The sequence below is a fragment of the Astyanax mexicanus genome, chromosome 7 (assembly GCF_023375975.1).
Source record: "Astyanax mexicanus isolate ESR-SI-001 chromosome 7, AstMex3_surface, whole genome shotgun sequence".
Taxonomy (NCBI): domain Eukaryota; kingdom Metazoa; phylum Chordata; class Actinopteri; order Characiformes; family Acestrorhamphidae; genus Astyanax; species Astyanax mexicanus.
In genome coordinates, this window is record NC_064414.1 from 40,646,180 (window position 1) to 40,672,699 (window position 26,520).

The 26,520-nt window shown below is 36.8% G+C and overlaps 2 protein-coding genes and 1 long non-coding RNA gene across 3 annotated transcripts; 2 read left to right on the plus strand and 1 right to left on the minus strand.

Moving 5' to 3' along the window:
• The first annotated feature begins 1,712 nt into the window (after positions 1-1,712).
• vox (ventral homeobox) lies at positions 1,713-3,112 on the plus strand. The gene is made up of 3 exons (XM_007228661.4): positions 1,713-2,144; positions 2,257-2,492; positions 2,609-3,112. The coding sequence occupies exons 1-3, from the start codon at positions 1,877-1,879 to the stop codon at positions 2,921-2,923; spliced, it is 819 nt and encodes a 272-aa protein (XP_007228723.3). The 5' UTR covers positions 1,713-1,876; the 3' UTR covers positions 2,924-3,112.
• Positions 3,113-6,727: 3,615 nt separating this feature from the next.
• On the plus strand, positions 6,728-8,041 carry vent (ventral expressed homeobox). Its single transcript, XM_007228647.4, has 3 exons — positions 6,728-6,991; positions 7,116-7,315; positions 7,424-8,041. Exons 1-3 carry the CDS (start codon positions 6,754-6,756, stop codon positions 7,694-7,696), a joined length of 711 nt encoding a protein of 236 aa, XP_007228709.3. The 5' UTR covers positions 6,728-6,753; the 3' UTR covers positions 7,697-8,041.
• Positions 8,042-18,571: 10,530 nt separating this feature from the next.
• LOC111195984 (uncharacterized) lies at positions 18,572-20,209 on the minus strand. Its single transcript, XR_002651922.2, has 2 exons — positions 19,713-20,209; positions 18,572-19,016 (listed from the first exon to the last, which is right to left on the minus strand). It is a non-coding gene; the product is annotated as an uncharacterized LOC111195984 (long non-coding RNA).
• Between the last annotated feature and the right edge of the window lie 6,311 nt (positions 20,210-26,520).

Consider the following 26,520-nt stretch of genomic DNA (forward strand, 5'->3'; position numbering starts at 1 on the left):
TGATCTGGGATCATCCAAAGTGGCGCAGTTGTTGTTCCCCACCTGTACTCCCAAAACATCTCCCGCCTTGTTCCTATTGGCTGAATTGATTCCGTGTAAGTGATACTAGCCAATCTTAGCGCAGGAGACGGGCAACAGCAAGCCATGCGCAGGGTTGGGGGCGTGGTTTATACGCCAAACGCCGGTGGCGCCGGTGGCTCTGCAGGGTGTTAGAGACGTGTAGCTGCAAAACCATTTGGACTCTATTGTTACTGTTATTGTCTCAATTACAAAAGAAAGGTGTGTTCAGGAAAACAAGCGACTAATCGCTGAAAGTGGCCCACCGCAAACTTACACGTTTGACCAGGTCAGAGTCATGCTAGACTTACATAAATAATCATATTTCTAAGAGTAGTTTACTTTAGCATAACACAGATCAGTCCTTTTATTATTTAATTGAATCGATAGTTGGTTCTATTGATTCTTGGTGCATTAAAAATAACAATAAACTCAAAACATCGTGGAATGTTAATGTTCCTTCAACTGAGAGCGTGAAAAGTTTTAGGGTTCTTGGTCAGTTGTGGAATTGTAAATATTTTTCCAGACATGGAAAATTATATAAAAAATGTTTGGAAAAGGTCTATATTGATGGATATATTTCATGAATTTGCTCACAGAAGATCAACATAAAAAATAACCATGACAGAGTCAAATCACGGCATGTTCTTCCATTATAGGAGCATGTTCATTTTCATGGTTCTTGACAATGATTTGAATTCTATGCCATTTCCAGACATTGAAGAACCTTTGGACATTTAGACAAAAAATTGGTGAAGTCTATATTCCTGGATTTTCCTGAGTTTCTTTCGAAAAGAAACATTAAAAATGACCCTAATACAGTAAAAAAAATCCACGACCATTAATAGCAGAATAGTTCTAGGATCATTTACAAGGAATTATAAATCATTTTAGACTTTCTGATATTTTGAATAAAGTCTATTTCTGAATGTTCCTGGAGATCAGCATTTAAAATTACCATCATAACCTAAAATATCACAGCATGTCCTTCCACTGGGAGCATGAGGACTTTCAGCATACTTGGTCATGAATTATAAATAATGTCCAGATTTGGAAACGTTGGGGAATCCAGACAATGTGTGGGACAGTCTGTATTCCTAAGTTTGCATGTGTTTAATACAGGAGAACATCGTTTTAACAATAGCTATATTGTTTTAGAATCATGACAAATTTCAGAATTCTTGACCAAATATGGAACTGAGAAAAATGAAAGATATTCTAGAATTTTCAAAGGACTTGAGACTATAAGTCTATGGTCCGCAGATGCTTTTCTATAATCTCTGACTCTTAACATTTGTTATGTCCCCCTTCATTTAGTACAGTTAATAACTTTAATACAAAAATAAAATACAACATATACGTTTTGGAAAATAAAATGCAGGAAAAGTGCTGCAAATATATTGAATGTCTTTATAAGTAAACTATATTACAGGAATCCTAGTTCCCAATCATCCTTGTATCAGTACCCTTAACCATGGCTATTGATCAGAAAATATTTCATATGGGCCACAGATCCTCACCCAGCTGTTGATGTCCTGACACGGATTTGTTGAAAGGACACGCAGACTGCTGGATGCCCGGGAGGGATTTCTCACAGACTTCGTGGCGCCAGGCTTTCGCACAATCACAGGATATGTAAAGACTTCAATAACGACCCATTAAGCCCTAATGATTGAGAATCGATCAGGCGTTAACACCCACATGCATATGCTAATGAACCCGGGGGGCTTGGCCTTATATACAGGGCCGGTCCCCTGGGTTTGTCACAACACTCACTGGACTTTCTCGGATACACTTGAACCACCAACAGGAGCTGAACATGGTTAAGAACTTCTCCGTGGACTGGCTCGCCCAGAGCTATCATGACTCTAAGCAGGACCCCGAAGCTCTGGAGGATTCTCCAGCTGCTCCCAAGCGCCACGTGCTTTGCTCGGTGCAGCCGCGGCCTCCGACCTCCTACGACAAGGTGTATCTTCAGCCCAAGCCTAAATGCCTCAGGACCGAGCAGAAGACACCTGTGGACATGCTAAAGGAGAAAGAATCTGTACTGTTTAATCCATCTCCAAGAAACTGCTCTTCTCCAAGCTGTAAGTATTTATAATGTACAATCAATGGTCTACTTGTTTATCACCAGTTTCTCATTGTTTACCCATTTTTAAAGATCAGTTAATAACCAAATATCTTTTTTTGATTTTCCAGCTTCAGAAAACAGTGGATACTCCTCTGGATACGAGAGCGAGGCAGCTTCTTCTGAATGTCCTTCAGTTGAAGACAGCAACGATGCCGACAAAGATCTTGGCACTCAGCGCAGGGTCAGGACCAAGTTCACCCCAGAACAGATCGACAAGCTGGAGAAGATCTTCAACAAGCACAAATACCTGGATGCAGGAGAAAGAGTCAAGACCGCACTGAAACTCAGTCTGTCCGAAACTCAGGTCAGTTGCAGTCCATACTGTTTTTCCTCTGGAATTTAAACCAGTTTTTTTGCCCAAAATTGTCATTTCTAAACATTTGAACATGTCATTAACTCTATTTTTTTCATTCACTACAGGTCAGAACTTGGTTTCAGAACCGCAGAATGAAACTGAAACGCGAGGTCCAAGAAATGAGAGGAGACTACCTGGTCCCCGCCATGACCCCCGTCCTGTTCCCCGGCGTTTCCCCGGTCCAGCACCCCTGCTACAGCGGACAGCGTGCCGCCCTTCCGCCGCTCATGATGTCCCCGCTGGCCTTCCAGCAAACCCCAATGCCTCACCAGCACATGATTCCATCGCAGACCTTCCAGCAAGCCAGCAGCCATCATCACCAACTCATGATCCCTCAGCACAGCCATCCCATGTTTTCAACGCAGCAGCTTTATTACTAAATATGCCTAAAATCATCTTCGGATTATGTAAAGACTTGTAAAGATATTATATGCTGTTTTTTAACGTGCAATTTCTGTACATAGACGTTTTGTAAAGAGAATTTTAATTGAAAATTAATAGATTGTTATGGAAAAGAGAAAAGAGTTTATTTATTGAGAGAAATTAAAATATATTTGCTTTGAAATTTACTCACTGTCTTTGTCATCACTGTCATTTTGCATTAATTTAAGAACGTTTTATAGTAAGGTAAAATACAATTTATATAACAACTTAGCGTTAAAAAGTTGATCCACACCACAATAAAACTGATGGAATTGATTAAATGCACAAACACAATGTACAAACACAATTAAACACACAAAAACAACACAGACTTCTGTTAAGGCGTTTTGCTCAAGCATCTTTATAACAATAGTCATTAAAACGTATGTTGGTTTTTTTAATTACTTCCTCAACATACTCTTTTGAGCTGGATTTAAAACTAACTTTTGCAGATTTCATCTGCATATTCCCAAACTATGTTCCATCACCAACTCACCTGATTTAATAATCCAAACACTGGCTTAGCAAACAAGTTATTGCATAATAACTACAATACTAGACTCCATTATGAATTTGGTGACGTTTTAGAGAACATATTAATGTAATTTAATGTAAATTTTAAGAAGCTTCAAACGGGAAAAGGTGTTTAGTCGATGCTTGCTACAACATAAAGTATTGTGAACCAACAAAACACAAGAGAATAAATGATTGTAATTTTGGAGCAGTTCTATTCGTACATTCATTAGACTATTTTGTTGCAATGTAAATAAGATAAAGCATTGGCCTACCCAAATCTCTTAACCAAACCTTGCGTAGGCATTTCATTGTTCAGTGTTGCATAATGCTTTAAGCACTGTACTTAACACTAGTCATTCTCTTTTTAAATTGATTATATCCTCCCTGATCTCTTCCACAGTCTTAGAATAAGGGATTAGGCTTTCTTATCATAATCAAAAGAGCAAAGGACTCGATCAGAAACCTAAAGAAAATTGCTTGTACTGTAACAGAATACTATAAAGTTATATTATGACATTTATTTGACCAAAGTTCTTATTTTGTTTATAATCTTTTATTTTTCACATATAATTTCGGCGGTCAGAAACCGAAGTTCTAAAATTAAGACAAAAATGCATGTCTTTAATTTGGTAATGCGTTTTGTGAGCAAAGACAATGACTTCCTGGTAATCAGCAAACTTATCTTATACAAACACTCTTTAATTTACACAATTTGTAAGGGTTACAAAATAAAATAACTAAAAACTCCAGTTTTGGTAAATAAGTATTGTGTTTACGCTGTTTCGTTTCTACCCGTGTTGCGATTACATGCATTAAAAATTGTATTGGTTATTTTTAGATGCAGTTGCATTGTACAACATTTAGACCCGAAGCACTGTTTCAACTTCATAAAGTAAGAAATATAGCAAACGGACACAATACTATTGATTAGATTATACTGTTTCTAAACTTATTTGACTTACGGTAAAATATAAATATTAATACATCCAGGGTGACTTTTTAACTTCAAAAGTTCCATCTGTTTTTTATTTGTGTGTTTGTTTGTTTTTAGTATACTCTTCAGTCAGTGGATCTCTTTAAAGAGGTGCCCCATTTGCAGCTCTGAGTTGCCGGCCCACAGGCCGCGCTCAGTCTGCTCCCACACCGCGCTTTCATATGCGTGTCAACTAATTCTGTTTGTCTCCGCTGCTGCACTTCAAACGGGAGCTAACGAGTAGATCATGGCCTACAATTAGTACTAATTAAGCTGGTCATTGATGAGTTTACACTCTTCACAAAAGCCCAAGGAGACTGGCTCCATGAAGTCTGGAGTTTGTGTGCTCTTCAGTGCCGGAGGCGGAGCAGAACATAGACGATCACTCACTAATGATCTGATACAATTATACAGATTAATAGTGTGGTCGAATACAATGCAAAACCCTGATCTCTTTGTCTAATTTAATCACTATAATATAATACATCAATTTATTTGCAAGACGTTTTGAAAAAGTGAAATAAGAATTGCATTGAATCCGGTTGGGTTTTTAATATTAAATTTGACTTCAAAAGGCGCAAAAAAGCAACAGCACCATAACTTAATAATAGAAAACACTTCCAGCCCTTAAATTGATTTAGCCTCTAAATTGATATAGGCTGTATTATTACTTTTATTTGATATGGAGATATGTCTCAATGAACAGACTTCATCCTCCAAAAGTTAAAAAATGAAAGAAATCAAGGCCAATATTCAGTGGCTTCCACATTTCCGAATGAGCGGTTTAATGGCCGAGAGTGGGAATGTGGGGTGGGATGGCTGCTGAGCTGTAAGGCGCCAGAGACTAATTCAGATTCTCTTGTCAACAGACATCAAACGCTTTTCACTCACCTTGGCTCTGCTTTGGTGTGCGCTTGCTCACCACTGTCTTTGACGGCAGACAATAAGGCCAAAGCGAATCCAAACTGAGGCTGAGACAGACATTTGGGCGCGTAAACAAACAATAGAGCATAACATAAGATGCACAACATGACATATTAGGTCATACAGTGTTTACCAAGCGAAATTAATGACTTCCTATAAAGGAAATGCAGTACAGTGCCCTTGATGTGCAAAAACATTTTAACACGTTAAAAGAATGGAGGTGTCTCTATTTCCCACTGTGTCCAAGTTGATCAACAACAAAAATACTTTTTTGCACACATTTTTCTCATTATTGGCCATCTGTGGAAATAAATATGATTAGAATAAGCAATATGGCTTACAGGGTTAAAGACATTTATAAAAAATACTGTTATATTCTATAAATAGCCATTATAATCTATAAAAAGGCCATTTGTAACAGATTTATGAAACACAAAAACAATGGTATGTCGTCTGTTTTCAAGGTTTTTAACAGTCCTCTAAAGGTTCTTGTCAGTCAAAGAAACATGTATTCATCCAAGCGAGGTTTCTCACGCCAAAGTATAACTTTCTGTAAATTACCTCTTTAAAAAGGTGTAGACAAATACGCATTTTTCAAGATATATATTCAGTACTAATAACTAATTCACATGGCTAGCTCCTTAGAAAGAGCGGACATGGTTTCTATGCTGCTACAACCTCTTACGTGCGTTCTTCAAAATAAAGATTAACACCACGGGTTTTAACGGAGTGTGATTAAAGAAACTTTAAACTTATGGAAAACCTTTATTGACAAATATTGTCATGTTTTTTTATTTTCAATTTTTCAAAATTATTTCTACAATGTGAGACGCCTTTAATTTTTAGGAGTACCTTTACACATAGATATTCTGTATGTTTGTATTAGTTTTGCATCAAGTTTTCTGAGATTATATTTATAATTTCCAGAAACTGGTCCAATCTTGCAGAACTTGTATGTCGGTTTTACTACTCACACAGACTAGTCACACGACTTACTAAGGTAGGTTGTCTGGAGATATCTGAAGAGTCTGATCTCTATTCATCTGAAGAGGGTTATTGATAGTCTAGAATGATTGTATCAGTTCGCCCTTAAAGTCGTTGATTATGTACTTTTGTTAATCCTCATTTTCACGGATCACATGAGCCAACAGTCGATCAGCACTTCAGTGCTCAGACACGGTGGCGCCTGAATATAGCAAGTGGACCCGACGTGTGAAAAACAGCAATTGCGACATCTATTAACTTCCATTACAACGCCCATCAAATACTTATCGTTCCGTCGAGATCCCTTTACTCATGCAAATACAGTCGTAGCACGTCCTACATATACTCAGGCTCAGTTGCCAGTTGTTGATCCAATCACTTCGAAACACTATGGCCAAGAACTTCTCCGTGGCGTGGCTTTCCCAAAGCTCCCACTCCTCCACCAGTCAACAGGACAAACCTTTCAGCTTAGATGGTCCCCAATCACATCTCCAGTCACAGGGGTCTTGCCTTGTGACTTCACAAACTCAGACATTATGTGTTGAGTATAAAGAAGAAATTAAGCTTCTTCATAATTTGGACCACGGAGTGAAAGGCATCAAGATCGATACACCATCTTCTCCTACCAGTAAGTATAGGCTTATTCTGGACTCATGTTTACTGTGCCTTAATCCAAGGCCTTTACAGTTTCAATTACCTTGAAGAAGCTCACGATTTACAACTACTAACCGATTTATGTTGTGATTTTCTAGACAGTTGCGGCTACACGTCTGGATCTGAGAGTGATGTTTGCGATGACAGCGAAGGTGAAACGGGTCCGAACCGCCGAGTCAGAACTAAATTCACCACCTACCAAATTTCACGACTGGAGAAGACTTTCAACAAGCACAAATACCTTGGTGCAACCCAGAGAAAGAAGATAGCAGAAAAACTACATCTTTCTGAAACTCAGGTTGGTCTACAACTCATATTCTTTTTTTTCTTTATTGTTCTTTAAACCAAAAAATAATGCTTCTGTTTCTTGTATAATAACTTGCTTTGTTTGTATTTTTTATTTTAGGTGAAAACATGGTTTCAGAACAGAAGAATGAAGCTCAAACGTGAAGTACAGGATTCACGTGTTGAATATTTCTCTCCAGCTATGATGACATCTCCTTTGATCTTCCCAGCCTCTCCTTCATTTCAGCACCACCATCTGAATGGACAGCGCCCATCTCTCCAGCTCTACCATCAACAGCTCCAGCAACAGCTCCATCACCAGCAACGAGTCAGACTACTGGCCCAGCAGCCAGCCATTCACCCCACACTGCTGCTCAAATCGTCCTACTACTAACTACAGGCTTTTCTACACGCTTTACTTCTCATTAAGTAAAATGACTTAATTCTAGTCATGCATGCCCAACCTGCTCTAACAGTTTCGAGTTTTTCCAGTACCTGAACGACATCATTTGATAAAATCCAAGCTTTTCTCAGGCTGAAACAGGCGTGTTAGAGAAGAAGAAATATAAAGCTGTGCACTGCATGTAGATTTCAGGTAGAGCTGATGTAGAATTTATGGTTTTAAAAAAATGTTAATTTGTTTATTAATATAATCATGTAAGTTAAGCACTGTATGTATGTATATAAATAAGACAGATGTTCCTTTATGTGAAAATAAAATATATATGTTTAAATATGAGTTTTAAAATATGAATTTTTCAGTTGGTTTAATCAATGCAGTTTACAGGTTTCAAGTCCCTGGGCTTTCATCTTCAACAGTCTTACCTTTCACAAATGTTTTATATTTCATTACATTTTTCGAAATTCTGTTCTTTAGGCTTTTTATAAACATTTTATATTTACAACAAATATTTACACCCACATGCGGGAACTAACTTTCTGTTTCCCAGCTGGGCTATCCATACAGGCCCTATATATTGTCATATTATTTGGGGTGTTCTCTGAAACGATGGCGCTCCATCCATCCAATGCTCAAAACATGAGTATTTGGCCAGCGCCACTGGAAGGCGTGTTTTACACAGTGCATGATGTAATGGACTGATTATGTGGCCTCGTGCAATGTTCCACTGGTTTTACAGTCTTCAAATATATATATATATATATATATATATATATATATATATATATATATATATATATATATATATATATATATATATATATATATATAGTATACATGTTTAAACTGTCTTGGTCTCAAACCTTTAACCTGATGGGGCTCATTACAACCATATGCGGGACAAAACCTGGCTCCCATACAGCACCCTTGATGGCATGTTATTTGGGGTGCTCTCTAGAATGACGGCGCTCCATCAAATGGTCAATACACCCAACGCCCTACAGAAGTGCTGGATGAGTATTGGAACAGTTCCTCTAGAACACGTGTTTTACACAGTGGATGATGTTAAGGCCTGATTTTGTGGCCTTATGTTATATGTATTATCTTATATTAGCGCTGCCATGTTGCCTTGATTTCACGAACTCTGTAAAAGTATTTTAAAATATGTGCGTTGCACACATACTGTCAAATTCGGACGATCTAGAGACCATGTCAATTACATTTTTGGGAATGTGCACTTTGGAAGAGTTTTAGTAGTATTAGTATTTTTTATGTTTTTGTTGAACTACACTGTAAGCCCGGATACCATGAATTTGTGAATTTACTTAAAAAAAAAAAAATCAGCAAACCTGTTGCTTTAAAAAGTTAAGTAACGGCTAATAAAAAACTTAAGTTATCATAACTTGAAACAAGGGAAGTTGATTTTAGTTTTTTAATTTGCCCAAAAATCTACTTAGTATCTTGTGTTCCGAATAAATAAATATGTTGTTATTTCTTATTATTTTTCTTTTGAATTCCATTTTACTTAAATATCTATTTAATAAATATTCACACTGTTAGAATTTGGAGACCAGACAGTTAATCATAATATCTACAAGTTTACCAAAGTTAGTCTGATGGCCAGTGTCAGAAACTGGAGAACGCACCCCAAATGCAAATAGTTTGACTCAACTCAAAGGTCTCAGTTTGAATGTATACATGTCCACAAATGTTCACCTAATTTATAACAGTTGAGTACTGTTAAGAATTATCCAATTTTACATAAAACAAAATTTATTTGAATGCAAACTAATTGTGGATTAACAGTGTAGTAACGTCAGAGTCCGATCTGCAAGAACTCTCATCTCCCAGCGATTACCTTCACATTTCATTATGCGCTCACTTTCTCCACCTCTTTTTGATCTTCGGTGGCTTCGGCGGCGCGCTGCGCGTCCCGGTTTTCCTGTCTCCGCGGGGTTTCGCACTTTCCCCTGCAGCTCCAGCCTGTTCGGCTGCTCCTGTGGGCAAATACACTCCGGGAGGATCCAGCTGTGCGCCGCTTCTGGGCCATTTGCATCTTCAAAGCGACATCAAAGCAGCGGCCAGGCCACATCATCGAGATCCATTCAGCTCAGTTGGGTTTCAATCGCAGAGTTCACACCCACCAGATAGGCGCTAAAGCCTGGCGCCACGAAGTCTGCCGTGATACCTATCACTCCCCTTCCACACCCACACCTACCCCTCCAACTTTACCTCCCTCCCATATCACCTTCCTATCATCTCCCGCCACTGTCATTACCTGCCATCCCCTAAACACTACACCACAACGCATGCAGCTCAGCTGCCGCTCCCCAGTCCAGCAGTACTGGTTAATGATGAAGAAGGAAGAGAACAGTCACAACAGTTCTATAATAAACAGCTTCTCTGGAACACCTGTTCTACACAGGGCATGATGTATGCTCTGTTTGAAAACATTTAGGATATTTAGATGTTTCCAAACATTACTCAACTATTATAAATTAGGTGGGAACATATACAATCAAAAAGAGACCTTTGAGTTGAGTCAAACTATTTGCATTTTCGGTGTGTTCTCTAATTTCTGACACTTACTATCAGCTACCTTTGGTAAACTTATGGTAGACTTATGGTAGGACTGTCATGTTCCGAACCAAACAATTTACACACTTTTTGGTTTATACCGAACACAAATAACCATACTGTATACCAGTATATGGACACTTTATTTTTTCATTTAACTTTTGTTTGTTTGTTGAAACAGGATGAGCAGTGGAACAGGTCACTACAAACAGTAGATGATAATGTAAAATAAAGTGAAAGACAAAATTATACTAAAAAAAGTATAATAACGGAGTGTAACAATTAAATACATGAAAAGAAAAGAAGCCTGTTACAAACCTTTTCTGATATCTGACTAAACATGGATGGCTTTACGTGAAACCTAATACATCCAAAAAAAAAGCACAGCTTGCTCTAGATCAGAGCTTAGATAATGCATTATTCTGCACACATGACTGTTTGTATTGTAATATACACATTTAATTTGGTAGTTCTTCAAAAGGAGTTATATAAGCTCTGTGATTTACACTTTTGGATATTTCATATACAATACTGTAGAAAAGTTAAGACAACTGTGGAAATGACAAGATAACGCTTCTTACTGGGGCAGTAAATGTTTAGAAGCTCATTAACTCACTAAATATCATATCATTCTGTATTCTCCAGAATTTTGGGATAAGTTTGGGATAATGTTTTGGATGGTCCTGACCTCATTATTACTCTTGCTAGTGATACAATTGAATCCTCACAACAATGCATTCTCAAAACAAATGGAAGGTGAACTTTTTAAAGTACAAAGAGACAGAAAAAAACAAAGCATAAGCAGGTGTCTGTCATGTTTTGTCTGATTTGATCTACATTTATAAAATAGTGGATACCTTACAGAATTTTAAAGAAATGAGCAGTCAGCTAAATATTTCACATACTTTCTGTTTCAGTCATATAGAACAGAGTTATCTGAATTAAATATTTAACACATACTTTATTGCTTATTCATACGTGAAAGTTTTCTCAAGCGATTTATGGAAATCTGTAGCCTCTGACACTTCTAGAATGATGAGTCAGATAGCAGCAATACTGCAGATAGCTGTGATTTTAATGAGTACACTGAGGGCAAATTAAAGAGTGTCTGAACTATCAGTGTCCATAAAGCGTATAATGAACTCCAGTCTCTGCCATCATACAGGTCGCGTCACGCTATCACAAAACGCTTGGTAACTATAATTTATAATGTGGTTAAAAAATGTTCAAAAGCACAAGAATATGTGCTGTTTGTATGTGCAAAACATGAGTATGTTTATATATGTTTGAATCTAAATTGGAAACTGGACGTGTCTCACTACAAAATCAAGTTTCCTCCTTAGCCCAGACCTGGAGCAAAGGAATGGGAAGAAATCCATGAACACAAAGTTAATCCCTTAGACCTGTATATCATCGCTGTCCAATGAAAAACATCTATCTCCAAAACAGCAACTTTACAGAAGAGAGATAAAACTTTCAATGGACGTCAATGTAAAAAGAGTTTATTTTAAGTCATTTTTTAAGTATTTCTATTGGTCCGATCATCAAGAAATTTTGGCACAGCGCAAGGGATAGCTTGTTGTTTTTCATTGAACAGTGACAATATGAACCCACAACTTTTTTTATACAGTCCCCTCCAAAACGATTGGAACAGTAAGGTCAATCTATTTATTTCTGTTGATTGAAAACATTTGGGTTTGATATTAAAATATGAGTATGAGTCAAAAGATTAACATTTTAGCTTTTATTTCCAGCTATTTACAAAACCTGTTTTCAATTTATAGCAGAAAACATGATCAGCCTTACTGTTCCAATACTTTTGGAGGGGACTGTAACTACATTACTGTCATAATTATCTTCACAAGATATGCTAAATCAAATGGCTACTAAATAATATTCACAATCAATTCTGCCTTAAAATATATATAACTAAACAATAAACATCTGGTTCAAAGGGTTAAGCAAGGAAAGCTCTTTGCAGAACATTTCTTTTGTCATGTATTGTATATTGTATTATTTACAATTTAAATTGACTGCTTACTGTTACAGTCAGCACATCACGTCTCATTGTACGTCTAGCACGTTTATTATGTTAAAGTATAATACAATTTTATTGCGTACCATTTTATTGAGTACACAAATCATGTCTCTGGATTATTCCTATTGTTTTCAGTACAATACACAATACACTTCCCGCTGATCCAATGTGAACCATTGTGTTTTTATAGTGTGGATCACCACAGGGAGGCACTGCCCTCCCATTGTATGCATTTAAAAACCTCCATCATTGAAGCTCTTGAAGCTACAGACTACAGTGTGATGATGCTGGAGCCTACAGTATACACACTGACTGAAACACAGCCAGTTGTTTTGTGAGAAAACATCAGTTTCACACAATGTGAAAGCTAATGTCCAGCTGATTGTGCTGCTTGTGGAGTGATTGATCTGAGGGGTTACAGGCTCAGCTGAGGATGTGTTAATTGCACTTTGATTACAGTGTGACTGGTACAGCTGTCTGAGTGCAGACCCAGCGGAGCCCGAGACACGGACAGCCTTTGGCAAGGCCAGTCTGTCACTGTGACTCTTTTCATACTCAATTCACATTAGACACAACCCCTTACATTAGCTTAATTATACACTGACATTAAATACATTATAAAATAATATAATATAATATAATATAATATAAACATACTTAACATCTAACTGGCTATGAGTATCCAGTAAATTCTGTTGTATTTTTTAAATAATAAAACCCTTTTACCAAAAGCAGAGCTGAACAGTAATTGATTACATTTGTCAAGGTTAGGTTGTAAGGTAAGGTTAAAACATATATTTATAATATCAATTTTAATGGAGTTGATAAATACTACTTATACTTTTAGCAATTTAGTAAGTAATTCATTTTCTTAAGTACATTAAGTACATTTTATTCTGTTGTTTTACTGACAGTTAGTTACAGCATCTGTACTGCTGTGTGATTGGTCACACCTCCCACCTCAGAGCTTAAGCAAGTTGTTTCAGGCTAAATATACATCATAACTAAACATGCTGTGCCAATACCAGTGTAAATATGCTATAAGAGATATACTCCTCATACTATACTGTAACATATTTACATACTTATTTACTATTCATTTTATTCTTAATCTTGATTTAATGACTATACAGTATGTAAGTACTGTATGTATATTTATGTATAACTATTTATATTGCTACTGTAGTACTGGAATTTTCTCTGAGATCAATATTCTCTGATGTATATATTGATCTATCTTTCTGTAAAGGACTCTGCATGTAAGCAGATTTCTTGGATTAGATTTTTCTCTATACTTATACTCAGATTGTTTTTTGTTTTTTTTTTGGGGGGGGGGGGGGGGCTTTAGCATTACGTCATTCTGACTGGGGATCAGATTCTTGTACATCAAATACATCACACTCCAACAATATGAATCTTTGAGTATGACGTCTACATGCTAGATTCAGCTACTTGTGAATATGACATGACTATAAATCACTCTGTATAAGTGCTTTAGCCAAATACCATGAATGTAATGTACATTCAAACTATTTAATTGTGCAAAATCTTTGTCAATCTTACTGTCAATTTTTATTTAATACATATAGTCATTGGTAAAACTGTCCATTCTCTTATTTTTATGTTCAACTTTAAGACTGTATCCCTTATTATTAAATTTATTATTATTATTTAATCAGTGGACTACACTACAGTAGACCATACGTAAATTTCTGAATGATTTTTTTAAATATGCAAAACTCTATCAGTTGTTTATAAAAAAAAATGGTACTTTTATATAGTTTTCTTAATTACCATACATATTTATGTAAAAGCAATTGCTATATGGATTATAATTATGTCCATACTAAAATATTTTCTTTGTACTTTTTTTAACGAACAAAGATTCATTGACAGTTTGATTAGGTGTAATCAAAGATATTCAAATGATTATGTATGAGGTCTGCATATATTACTGTATATCATTGCTTGATACAATAAGTGGTCACAAGTAATGGGACACTTGCTGATTCATTATTTCTTTAGAAATCAATGGTACTAAAAAGAGCTTATCCTGGTTTGCCTATCCCAGGGAGGCAACACTTTCTAATGGCTTTCTACGCAGCATTGCTGTGAGGATTTGATTGCAGTCAGTAAAAAGGCAGAGTGTCAGTGAGTTCAGGGTTTTGGATGATCACCAACCAACCTCATTCCAAATTCCCTAACTAATCCCATTAGTTTTTTAAGGAGATTAATTATTCCAGAGAACACACTTCCACTGTGCTACAACTAAATCATTGGGGGCTTTATACATCTCTAGCCCACACCTGGCATTATCTCTATAGGAGCTTGGCAAGGTGTCAACATTGGGTGTAATGTCAAAAAGCTGAATGCATTCATTAGAAGGGGTGTTTACAATGATTTATACATATATAAAGCAGCTTCTCAGACAGATTGGGATTAAGCTTAGTTCTGAATGCAGATTTCTCATTGTAAGAAAAATAGAATGTAGAACTAGGCATAATCCCTGTCTAGGAAGCCAACCTGTAGTGTATTTGTACATTTGCTGTTATGGTCCAGGACCAAAAATATATACTGAGGTTAGGTACCTTAAAGTGAATTTCAATGCATTTAGCTCAGTTCAGCTCAATTCTACACACATTGGTTAACTGTGTGATCAAATTCACACTATATAAACATGTCTATGGTAAGATATACAGATATACTTTAAAACAGTGACCACCTAATTTAGAAGCACTCTATCTCTATATCTTTATCTCCAAGTAGTCTGCTTCCTAAATTACTGCATAACAGACTGGCTCTCGCTCCCTTACAGGCTCTCATCACCACATACCATTTTCCTCTGCTCTGCACTATAAGGCACGGCTTGTGACCATAAACTACACTCTGCTAGACTTAAGAATTAATATGCTTACACACTGAACGCGGTACACCGCGCTGTATTCCGCTGTGCCGCCGCTCCGCTGGACGCTGGCCAGTTGTTGTTGCGTTTTGCTGCTGCTGACGCCAAGCGTCTCCTGCTGATAATAGGCGGCGGCAACTCTGCGGCCGGTGTTTTGTAGTTTTGAGTCTCTACAGTTTCTGTAGATCTGTATCTGTTTCTTAGCGTCAAAATAAAGCTCTGATTCTGCTCTTCCTCTTGTTATCTCTATATGAGTGTAGGGAAGTGATGTGCAGCTAAGGCTATTCACTAATCGCAATTATAAGTCTCCCGCGCACTTTTATTGTTGTTTGGACTACAGTTTCTCTCTAGTCGCGTGAGTTCAGGTCATGCGTTTTCTGCCACGGGACCATTTGCCGCGAGGTCAAAGTTGAACCATGTTGAACTTTGACCGCGGTAAGCCGTAGCCCGGTAGAGGCGTGGTTATAGGCGGGGAAACGCGGCAGCGACGCACCGCTTTACCCACTATAAATAAAAATGAAAATATATAAATAAATAAATAAATAAATTTCTTGGGGGGGGGGGGGGGGGGGGGATGTGGCGATATAATACATATCATATACAGCAATTATTATTCAATATATTGTGATATATATATATTTTTAAATCATAGGCATAACACACTGGAAAAGGTAAAGCTGTTGCCCAGTTTACATATTTTGAGAAAAGGCGCATCTTGTCTTGTATCCAGGCTTGAGACATCCAACAGGGTACTAGAGCCTCTTTCAGCTGTACAGTTTCCCCACAGTAAACTTATATTTTAATCCTAATATTGTAAACACTCAATATACTGTATATACAGCTCTGGAATCTAAAAAAATAAGAGAACAATTAAAAAATGACGAGTTTCTTTGATTTTACCAAATTGAAAACATCTGGAATAAAATCAAGAGGAAGATGGATGATCACAAGCCATCAAACCACAGATGCTGAACTGGAGCCTCCAGCTTCTAACACTGCCATTCAATCTTTTGAACAAGAATGCCAGTCGACTGCTTTCTCCCCTGTTCCGCTGTTCTACCCATGCCACAGGATTATTGTACACAGGCCATCGATCGCTGAGATCTCCTCCATATTTGATGAGGACAGCAGTGGTCTGTCTAAATGTTCCTCTTTTCTCCTACTACCTCAGTAATGAGCACTTCAGGGACAGCACGGCAGTGAGTGGGCACCCGTTCTCTTTGATTCAATATAATGATACTCGTGGCCCTTCTCCCCTGGTACCTGCACCAAATATGCATTTATCATCTGTCTGCAGCAGCAACAGCAACAGTGCTTTACACTAACAAACACCACTTCACAGAGAGCCAGACACAGAGAGAGAGAGAGAGAGAGAGAGAGAGAGAGAGACGGAGATAAAGATAAGACTTTATACACAGCAGGGGGTTTCACTTATGAAGTTTTAAATATGTTAACCAGCTTAAGCACATCTGACAAGAGTCAGATATAATAATGTATGTTTTGTGTCTGGCTATTTGTTTTCTAGCTTCTCATTTGTGCAAAACAACACGCTCACATCCACATTTTCCACTGAGATTATAGGTTTATTAATAAGAGCTGAAAAGTGTTGTGTTTCAAATTGATATGCCCACTACTATAATATTTGGATCAATGCCATTTCCGATTCAGTATTTACTTATTTTGATACAGCATACAACATTTTTCACTTTTTAAATTAAGCAACAGTGTATTTAACTGCTAAACTATGCAGAGCTTTAGGTGTTTCCTGACTTTTTCCCACTGGTTCCCACAACTTAGGAACAACTCAGCCAGTTTGCATTACTTTGTGTGTAGTTTCTAACTAGTAATCTTTACAATATAATAAAAGCCACAATGGGTTAAAATTAATAAATACAAGCTCAATTTTCTGGCTCTATGAAATAATGCAGACTTTTCTTCATGTGTGGGTCTTTATAGATATATAAAGATACTAGATATTTTAGAAGAAAGAAAAACAAGCAACTTTAGATGTCTGTGTACTAAAATGGCTTTAATGATGTATATTGTTCCTGTTACACAAAAAACTACTACCCATATAAAGTGCCAGCATTACAGAAGAACAGGAAAAGTGAACAATGTAAAAATGTTGAGATAAATTCATTGTTCAGTTTTTATGTTTTTATGATAATACAACTATGATATTTACTTTAATATGTAGGCTAGTCCACAACTCCACCCATAACACCAAAAAAAGAGTGACTGGTACTGTTTGACTCACGGAATCAAATACACTTCTGCATATTTTGTGCTATGGAAACCAAGACTGGATTAATTTAACTTAATTAGTTTAAGTTTATTCAATAAAATATATTTTATGCAGTTTCACACTAGTTAAAAAAAATTAATAGCAGTAATAATAGTACATGTTACAACTTAAGATATAGAGCTAAACAACAGTCTTTCAGTTCATTAAAACAGCAAAGTATTTTTAATAGGTAAGATTTTTTTGTATAAGATTTGTCTCTTGTAATGATAGTCTTTATATATAGTTGATCATGTAGGCTAGTCAACTAATCTTACACACAACTCAACAGCTTTTAAAAGATTTAAATAACAAATACATTTATTATATAATTATATGTCTATTATATCTTTAATATAGTTTTAGTACAGTAATTCAAACAGTTTATTTAAAAACTAATAGAGTTTGAATTTATTCAATTTATTGAAAGTAAAGTGAATTATATACTGCTTCTTAAGTTTTATACTAGTTCACTTATAACAGTAAGGGAATATATATACACTTTAATTTAGTTTAAAAAAACAGTTAAAGAATGATTTAAAACGTTAAATAAGATTTATTGTTTATGCTAGTAGAACAGTTTGACTTGCAGAATGAAAATACCAATTCATTGCAAAGAATGTATTGTGTAAAAACAAGTCAGAAATAACACTATTTATTTGAACAAAAAAGTTAAAAACTTAGTAGTTCTTATAAAGTTTTCTATTAGTTCTTAAATCATTTATATCGGGTACCGAATTATCTTTAAGACTTTAAGATTAATTATTAAAGATAGTAATACATTAATACGTATTAGCATGCATTAAATAAACAAATAGATTAATTGACGTATTTGTATTTAGTGGAAACTTAGTCTGAATGAACTGTACTTGTTTGAGTAGTAATGGGTGTGATATATATACATTGTTACCAAATCATAAAGGATAATATATTTTAAGATTAATTACAAAATAAATAAGACAGGTTTGTAGTTTAATATAGCTTCAAAATGACCAAATCATCAAATCTGCAGTATAAAACATATAACATTTCTTGCACGTGCAGGGAATAAAAACCAAACAGAGATAAAAGTGTTTTCAGTTCAGTCAGTGTCTTTATTAAATCACAGCAGACAGTAGATTACACAGTTTAGATTCACATTTCAATTCACTCTTCACTTCACAAGATCACACCATCACAGCTTACTCTCAGAAAAATCCATCCATATTACAAACTAAACCAATTAAACTGATAACAGTAATAAACTGCATCTAATAGTGTTTAATCCTTTGGGAAGAGTGGCAGAGCATGAAAGCACTGGAGACGTGTAAACACAGTTTATACAGCCGCTGCTTTGTTGGAGAGGCGGCGGCGTTGGTGGTGGATGTGGTGGTGTGGGAAAGCTTCAGTGGAATACCTCTGCAGCCCCATTTTCCCATGCCCTATGCCTCTTTAATGCTACTTCTCAAAGAGTTATATGCATAGGAAAAAGGAACAGCGAGCATGAGGGCACGGTGCCAGGTGAACTCGGGAAGAACTGGAGAGACGGGGAGAGGAAGGAGGAGATAAACAGAAAGTTATTCATCAGCGGCGCATCAGGATTAGCAGAACTGTGAGAGCTCTAATCTCGGCTTTTGAGTCGGAAATGAGTTCATGCCTAGATTATGTGTTGCTGATTCAACAAACAAAAATTCAATTACTTTTTTAGAGGTGCTAATCACACAAGGATTACGACTGAAGCCTTTGTACATTTAGAATTCAATTATTTGACACGGTTAGATATATAAAACTATATGAAGTCAGCAGAGATTTATTTTATAAACCCTTTAAACCCTATGGTTAAAACTATGGTTTAGGGAGTGTCTCAAAAATTCATCTCCAATACTAGATTGTTTTTTTTTTTAGATTTTTGCAAAATTTGCACAGTTGAAACGGCAAACTCTGCTGAGAATTGTTCATAAACAATAACTGTTTCCAAATCAGAGTTCGCAGGTTTTACTGTGCCAAATCTTTGCAAAAATGTAGGAATATATACTTGCATTGAAAATGGAGATGCTCCCTAAATCAATTCGATTTAAAGATTTAAAGAAAAATAATTATCCAATGATTTGACTGTGAGCTAACTGTGCTAAAAAAACAAGCGAAAGCAACACTTCCAACAGTAGACAAGACAAGAGACAAGACAAGACAAGACAAGCGATGATGAAGAGCGAAGAAGGCGAAGAAGGCTTACCTGTTCCATCGCTGGGGCCATCTCCTTGCAGGAAACTGTCTCTCTTGGGAATTTATTCCTCTCCAGAGACCTTGAAGATGTTTAAGGAAGACAGAGTAACTGTTTTCTCCACCAGCGTTCACCACTTTCAGCCTCCTCCTCCTCTTCTTCTTCCTCCTCCTCCTCCTCCTCCTCCTGCTTCTTCTGTTGGGCTGGAGCCTCCTCTAGCACCTGCACCTCCCGGATATGAGCTCTGCACAAAACACAAAACTCATTGTAAACAATGTTGGCCTGCTGCTAACGGGCAGGCCCGTGCCATGCTGGTGAGTGATTGGTTGGATCCAGGGCCAGGGCTGGGGATGGGGCCCACTCCACTGAATGGCAAAGTCTCCTTCCTGAGGGCAGATGATGCGCTATCTCATGTTTCGGCCGTCAGAGGTCTAGTGAGAGGGAGATATGAGGGAGACGTTTCGGGACGGGATGTTCTCTGATGGCTGGAAAGTATCTTATCTCTCAGGGTCTCTCGCTCGCTCGCTCTCCCAGACCAGAGAGAATCTAGGCTCTCATGCTGCTTCAACAAAGCTCAAGGTCTCAGGCAAGGCCTCTTAGACCAGGATGAACCCAGACACACACACATACACACACACTCCTACACACACACATACATAGGCTCAACCCCAATGTTTAGGCATGTCAAGGACACCATGGTGAAGGGAGAAAGAGAAATACAGTACAGGCCATTTAATTCATCACTACCAGCAATTATAACTGCTTCCTTATGATACCTTATAAAAAGATCTCACAAAATGCAGTTGCAAGAAAAAGTTGGAAATCTGCATGAATTGGTCATTAAATGTGTTCTGATCTTCATCTAAGTCACAACTATAGACAAACACAGTCTGCTTAAACTGACACCACACAAAAAATGATATATGTTTGCATGGTTTTATTGATCACAGCATGTTAACATTCAAAGAGAGGGTGGAAAAAGTATGTGAACCGATGGATTTATTATGGGTTGACCCTCCTTTGGCAGCAAAAACCTCAACCAAAATGTTTCCTGTAGTTGCAGATCAGACTCTGCACAACATTCTTCTTCACAAAACCGTTTCAGTTCAACAATATTCCCAAATATCTGGTGTAAATCTCTCTCTTGAGGTCATGCCACAGCATCTTAATTGGGTTGAGGTCAGGACTCTCCAGAAAGCTGTGTTTTGGGTTATTGTCCTGCTGCATCATCCATCCTCTGTTGAGCTTTAGTTAGCGGAGGCAGATTGTCTAAAGTTTACCTGCAAAATGTCTTAGTAAACTTAGGAATTCATTTTTTTGTTGATGAAGGCAATCCGTCCAGGATCTGAGGCAGCAAAGCAGCCACAAACCATGATGCCTCCTCCACCATGTTTCACAGTTGATGAGGTTTTGATGATGGTGTGCTGTGCCTTTTTTCTCCACACATAGCATTGTGTGTTCCTTCCAAAGAACTCAATTTTGGTTTTATCTGTCCACAGTACATTTTGTCAGTACTGCTGTCGAACACCCAGGTGCTCTTTGGCACTTCACAACTTCAAACATGCAGCAATGTTTTTTTTGGACAGCAGTGGCTTCCTCCATGGTGTCCTCCCATGAACTCCATACTTGGATTCTTGGACACTCTAGGATTCTTCCTCACCTCATTGATCATTCTGCGCTGTGCTCTTGCAGTCATCTTTACAGGACGACCATTCCTAGGGAAAGTAGCAACATGCAAGTCAACAATTCTTGAACGTAGGTCTTCTGTGATCTCATTACATCCTGACTCAAATTAGCTCTTAGACAAAGTAATTAGCCTAGGGATTTACATATTTTTTTCCCCGACTTTGAATGTTAACATGTTTTGTTTAATAAAACCATACAAACATATATTTTTTTGTGTGGTGTTAGTTTAAGCAGACTGTGTTTGTCTATTGTTGTGACTTAGATGAAGATCTGAACACATTTTAATTTATGCAGAAATCCAAGTAATAACAAAGGGTTCACATACTTTTTTTGCAACTGTATAATGCTAATGAAGATATACAGCCTCCATTGAAGATATTAATGGAGGCATGTGTTGCATGGTGGTGTTAGGGTCAGGCACAGATTAAGACATAGAAACTAGTGGTGGGAAGAAGCTGGCTGAGCTGAAGTACTGCTGCACACGTCTTTGAGGATGAATGCAGGTGGTGTAACAGGCTGCACCGCTGAGCTGCTCTTGACTTTTTCTTTATCAAGCACACAGGCTTTTTCTCAGGCTTTTTTGTTAAAGGTTCAACAGGTCACCCAGGCAGGAAAGCTCCCCTCCAGCCGTTATTATCTACTGCAGATACAGCCAGAATGTCATAAATGAAAAAACATTAAGCTGCAGAGAAGATGGAGAAGGTTGCTTGTTAAGTTGATGTTGTACCCTGGTGCACTGAGCCAGTGCAATGACTTGTGCAATCCAATGACTTTATAGAGCTAACTGGGCCAATGTATTAGAAACCAGCACTTCAGAAAAAAGACAAGACAAGAGATGAACGCAGATACAGCCAGAAATCCATCATAAATTATGAAATATTAAGCTATGGATAAGATAAATATGGACACTTGTTATGTTGAGTAAGAACATTTTAGTGACTGCATTAGAGATACTGTATTAGTTCCATCTTTCTTATCTTTTTCACTTTGATGGGGATACACTAGCATCCACCTGCCTACAGTATCTGCCTCTACACTGGGCCAGTTCAGCAGTTCAGACTTCTCTAGATCCAGATAGAATGACTTCATAAAGCTAACAGTGCCAATGTATTAGAAAGCAACATTTCAGAAAAGAGACAAGACAAAACAGGACTGCAGATACAACCAGGATTTCATCATAAATTAGGAATTATTCCTTGTGCATCAGCTAGCAAAGTAAAGTGTGTGTAACTGTCTATACCCTGAAGAATCCACCTCTCAAACTCCTTAAAACCATCAACAATTTCTGGCCTCTTTCTCCACTTGTATAATTTAGGAACAGCCCAGCTACTTTACATCACTTTGCACATATTTACCAATTGATAATAATGTGTACTAAAAGTATTGGAGCATAAGCATAAGCATAAATAAAAACTCTATAAACTATACCTGTCACTGCTACAAATGAAAATGTAAACTTGTTGTAAGCACCAATTATTTGGAATTATTCAGCCGAATGTATTGGGAGTGCAATGTTAGAATTTAACACAGAGATGAGGTCAGCTGTAACAAGCTGTTGATGTTATTTGGTTTAACATTGGGTTAGGAAGACTGGTTAAATTGGTGCAAATGCGATTAATGCATTTTAAACCAATAATTTAAACAATGAACAAGTTTTTTTTCACCATGTATCAATATAAAATTATTTTTTCAGCATTTGAAGCAAACATTTTTTTATATTGTGTTGAAAATGAATGATTGGAATAGGAATGCTTCAAAATGAATGCTTTGAATCAAATTTTTTTTTTAAGTTTTTCCTATCTCCTGTTCAACAACATATTTTTGAGATATGTGGTTTCCCTGTATTGCAGAAAAAATACTGTATATGTAAAAAAAAATATCTAAAGAAACATCAGAAACTTTACTATTTCCCAAAAAGTAGAGAAAATAACCCAATTTCTCCCCAACACTGATATTACATTGATGTGTTGCATCTGTTTATTTGTCTTTTGTTATATAGATTTTGATAAGTGTGGATTATTAAAGATTTACAGTCTTTCATAGTTAAATTGGCAAGAAAAAGTGGGATGAAAAATTAAAAAGCAAGAAAAAAAAGAAAGAAAAAATAATGGACATCAGAATTCAACAGCATCAGCTCATCAGTGAGTTTCTGTTTAGAAAGAAGAGTCTCTGTCCTTTTTGTGATTTTGTTCATTTAAAGCCTTACTGATCTCTCTGTACTTTTTCACTGGTACAGGTTTAACATTCATTTAGTAATATTAATATTAGATTGCATAACTTTTATTCCAGTCGTGCAGAACTCGGTTATGCATTAAAAGTGCTAGCTGTAGAAGTTAATTCTCCCCAGGCACCGGCCACTTTAAATAACGATTGATAAGGTGCCTGTTGCAGTCGGGCCTATTTTGACCAATCACATCATTTTAAACTTTATAAAACCACTGAGAGTATTGAAAGTTTCCTAATTTCTCTCTTACCCCCTCTCCTCTCTCGCTGCTCTGTGCCTCTGTGAGAGAAATGTAATGAAATTCCCAGTCTAATCGGAGTTCGGGGGCTCAGAAGGGACTGTATTTGGGGCAGATTTTAACATGCAGCGTTTTTTGGCACAGAGTTCTGCAGAAATGCAGCAGAGAAATCTGCCGAGGGAAGCAAGAACCAGGGCTCAGGCTGTGAAGACTATCAGTAAAGATAGACAGCACACACTTACGCTCTCAGAAATCACCCTTGAGTTAATATTATATGGAGCCAATGAAATATAGTGCCAAGAACTTAAATATGTCAGACGCAGGCAGGATTTTAAGGTATTCATTAGATTAAGCCAAGACAATGGGACCTCAGTTCAGTTTCTTTTTTTATTTTAACACATCAATTTACAGGAGTGCCTAAATCATACAGGGGCATCAGACTGGTAATTTTATTAGATTGATTTATTTACCTTTAAACCCACTCATACACTTACCCACCAGGGACTGTAGTGCTCTGCCAATTGAATTATGTCTTGTGTTAATAAGTCAATTAATAAATCAAAAGTATTTGGCTAAAACCAGCCTTGGAGGAAAGCTTGCCATACTTTGTGTTACTTTGTAAGTGATTTTACCATTGCACAGCTATTTCCAAAGTCTTTCAAGATTATTAGGGATCCTAGGATGATGTTGATCAGTAAAGGCGTCTGCGTCTGTGAGCAGATGTATCAGAACCGAGTCGCTGAGCTTTCCTTTGAGCATGTACATGTATTGGAGGTGCCATGTGCTAGTCTTCACCCTCCTGGTTTTGGGGCATCACTCACTATAGGGGGACTCCTAATGAGTGGGTTGGGTAATTGGCCGTGTAAGTTGGGGAGAAAATAACACACTGTTTTATATTAAAACCGTATTAGCTGATTCTAAATTTTAAGTGACTTTGGGCATCTTTAGTTTACAGCATTTATGCCAATTTGTGCTACAGCCAGTAGCCTTGTTGATACATAAATGCTAATCTCCACTGAGTGAATCTAAAGCTATGATTTGACCATGACATTCTGATATTGGCTTATCTTGTGATTGTACGCTTGTGTATATCTTAACTATTTGCTTGCTAGTTTGAACATACTGTATCTGTATTAAGAAAGGATTTTTAAAGTCACAACAAAGTGTCTGAAAATGTGGGTTTAAAACAATGTAATTGTAGAGAATTAAGAGTCATTATTAAATACACACAGCAGCCAACTGACACTGAACACCACTGGCGGTATGTTTAAGGTGTTGTCCACTATGCACTATTATTGGTTACTGTCATTCAGCAAGCAAAACGTCTGCCATGGACTTGAAGAAGAACCATAGGGCTCACAGTCATCTGTAGCCTACAAGCAGGTTAAAATGCTTTAGGAGATAAAACATTATAAAATACATAAACATGGGTATTTACTAGCCCTCAACCTCCCTGCCCTCATGAAAACTTGATGAAAAGTTGTTTCCAAGACTTACAAAATATTTTAAACTAGGTTCAGCCTTGTGGCGTGATTGACCCTGAGGGCTGCTACAGTGTTTTGTCTAGAATGGTGGGAGTGCTGCTTATTTGATTTTTACGCCGAGCACATTGCTCTGTGCTCTCTTGCGAAAACACAATGTGGAGGTGAAGAAGAAGAAAGCACAATGAACTTAATCTTTCAAGGTTATTTGGCATGAACCCACTGAAAAGACAGAACTTGTTTGTTAATTCCATAAAACCATATAATTAAATAATACTTTCCTATCTTTCTTTAGCCTTTAGAAATATAGAGACTACTGACTAATATATAAATGATATATTTCTTCCTTGTGCCTCATGCAAAAAAGAGGCCAATTTAAAACATTCTACTAAAACTATAAGTAAAATGTTTGTGCACACCCCTACTAACAACTGCATTTAGGTACTTTAAGTTGCACCCCTTGCTGAAACAGATGTACAAATGCACACACATAGCTTTATTTATCACTGTAGAGTAGTAGTAATGGAACAGTTTTCTCTGGAATGATGGAGCACCATACTGTACATTCGATTGGTTTGTAAGGAGCTGTGGATTTGAATAGAGATGAGGTGTGATCACCCAACATCCTAACCTCACAAATGCTCCTGTTGCTGAATGCAATCAAATCCTTACAGCAATGGATCTTTCCTGGATAGTTGAAACAGTTACTCCAAACAAAAGCATAATAAATTATTTAAATATCCTTGATTTTGTCATTCAAAATAAATGAGCATGTGTTCCATTGGTTTTGTCCATATACACATATACACATAGTGAAAAAAATAATATTTTATCATATTTTGTATGATTTTATTACACGATGCTAAATCAGATTGTTATTTTAAGTAATTCACTTAAATTGTAATATATTTTTTAGGGAAAACTTTTTTAGTTTTATTTTATTTTTTTATATATTCAGAAGACTATGGTAATGTCAATACTGTTAATAACTGTTAGCCGAACAGAAGAAAAAAATTCCATTGATGTCTCCGAAAAACAAACATCAGTCAATGACTAAAGATAATTGACTAAAGAAATGTCATTGTAAATATCCAAATAAAATAAAAATCACCAGATATTTACTAACTGTATTTGGTCGTGTCATGCAGGCCAGACACAAGTTAGATAGACGCAGATGATAAACACAGTATT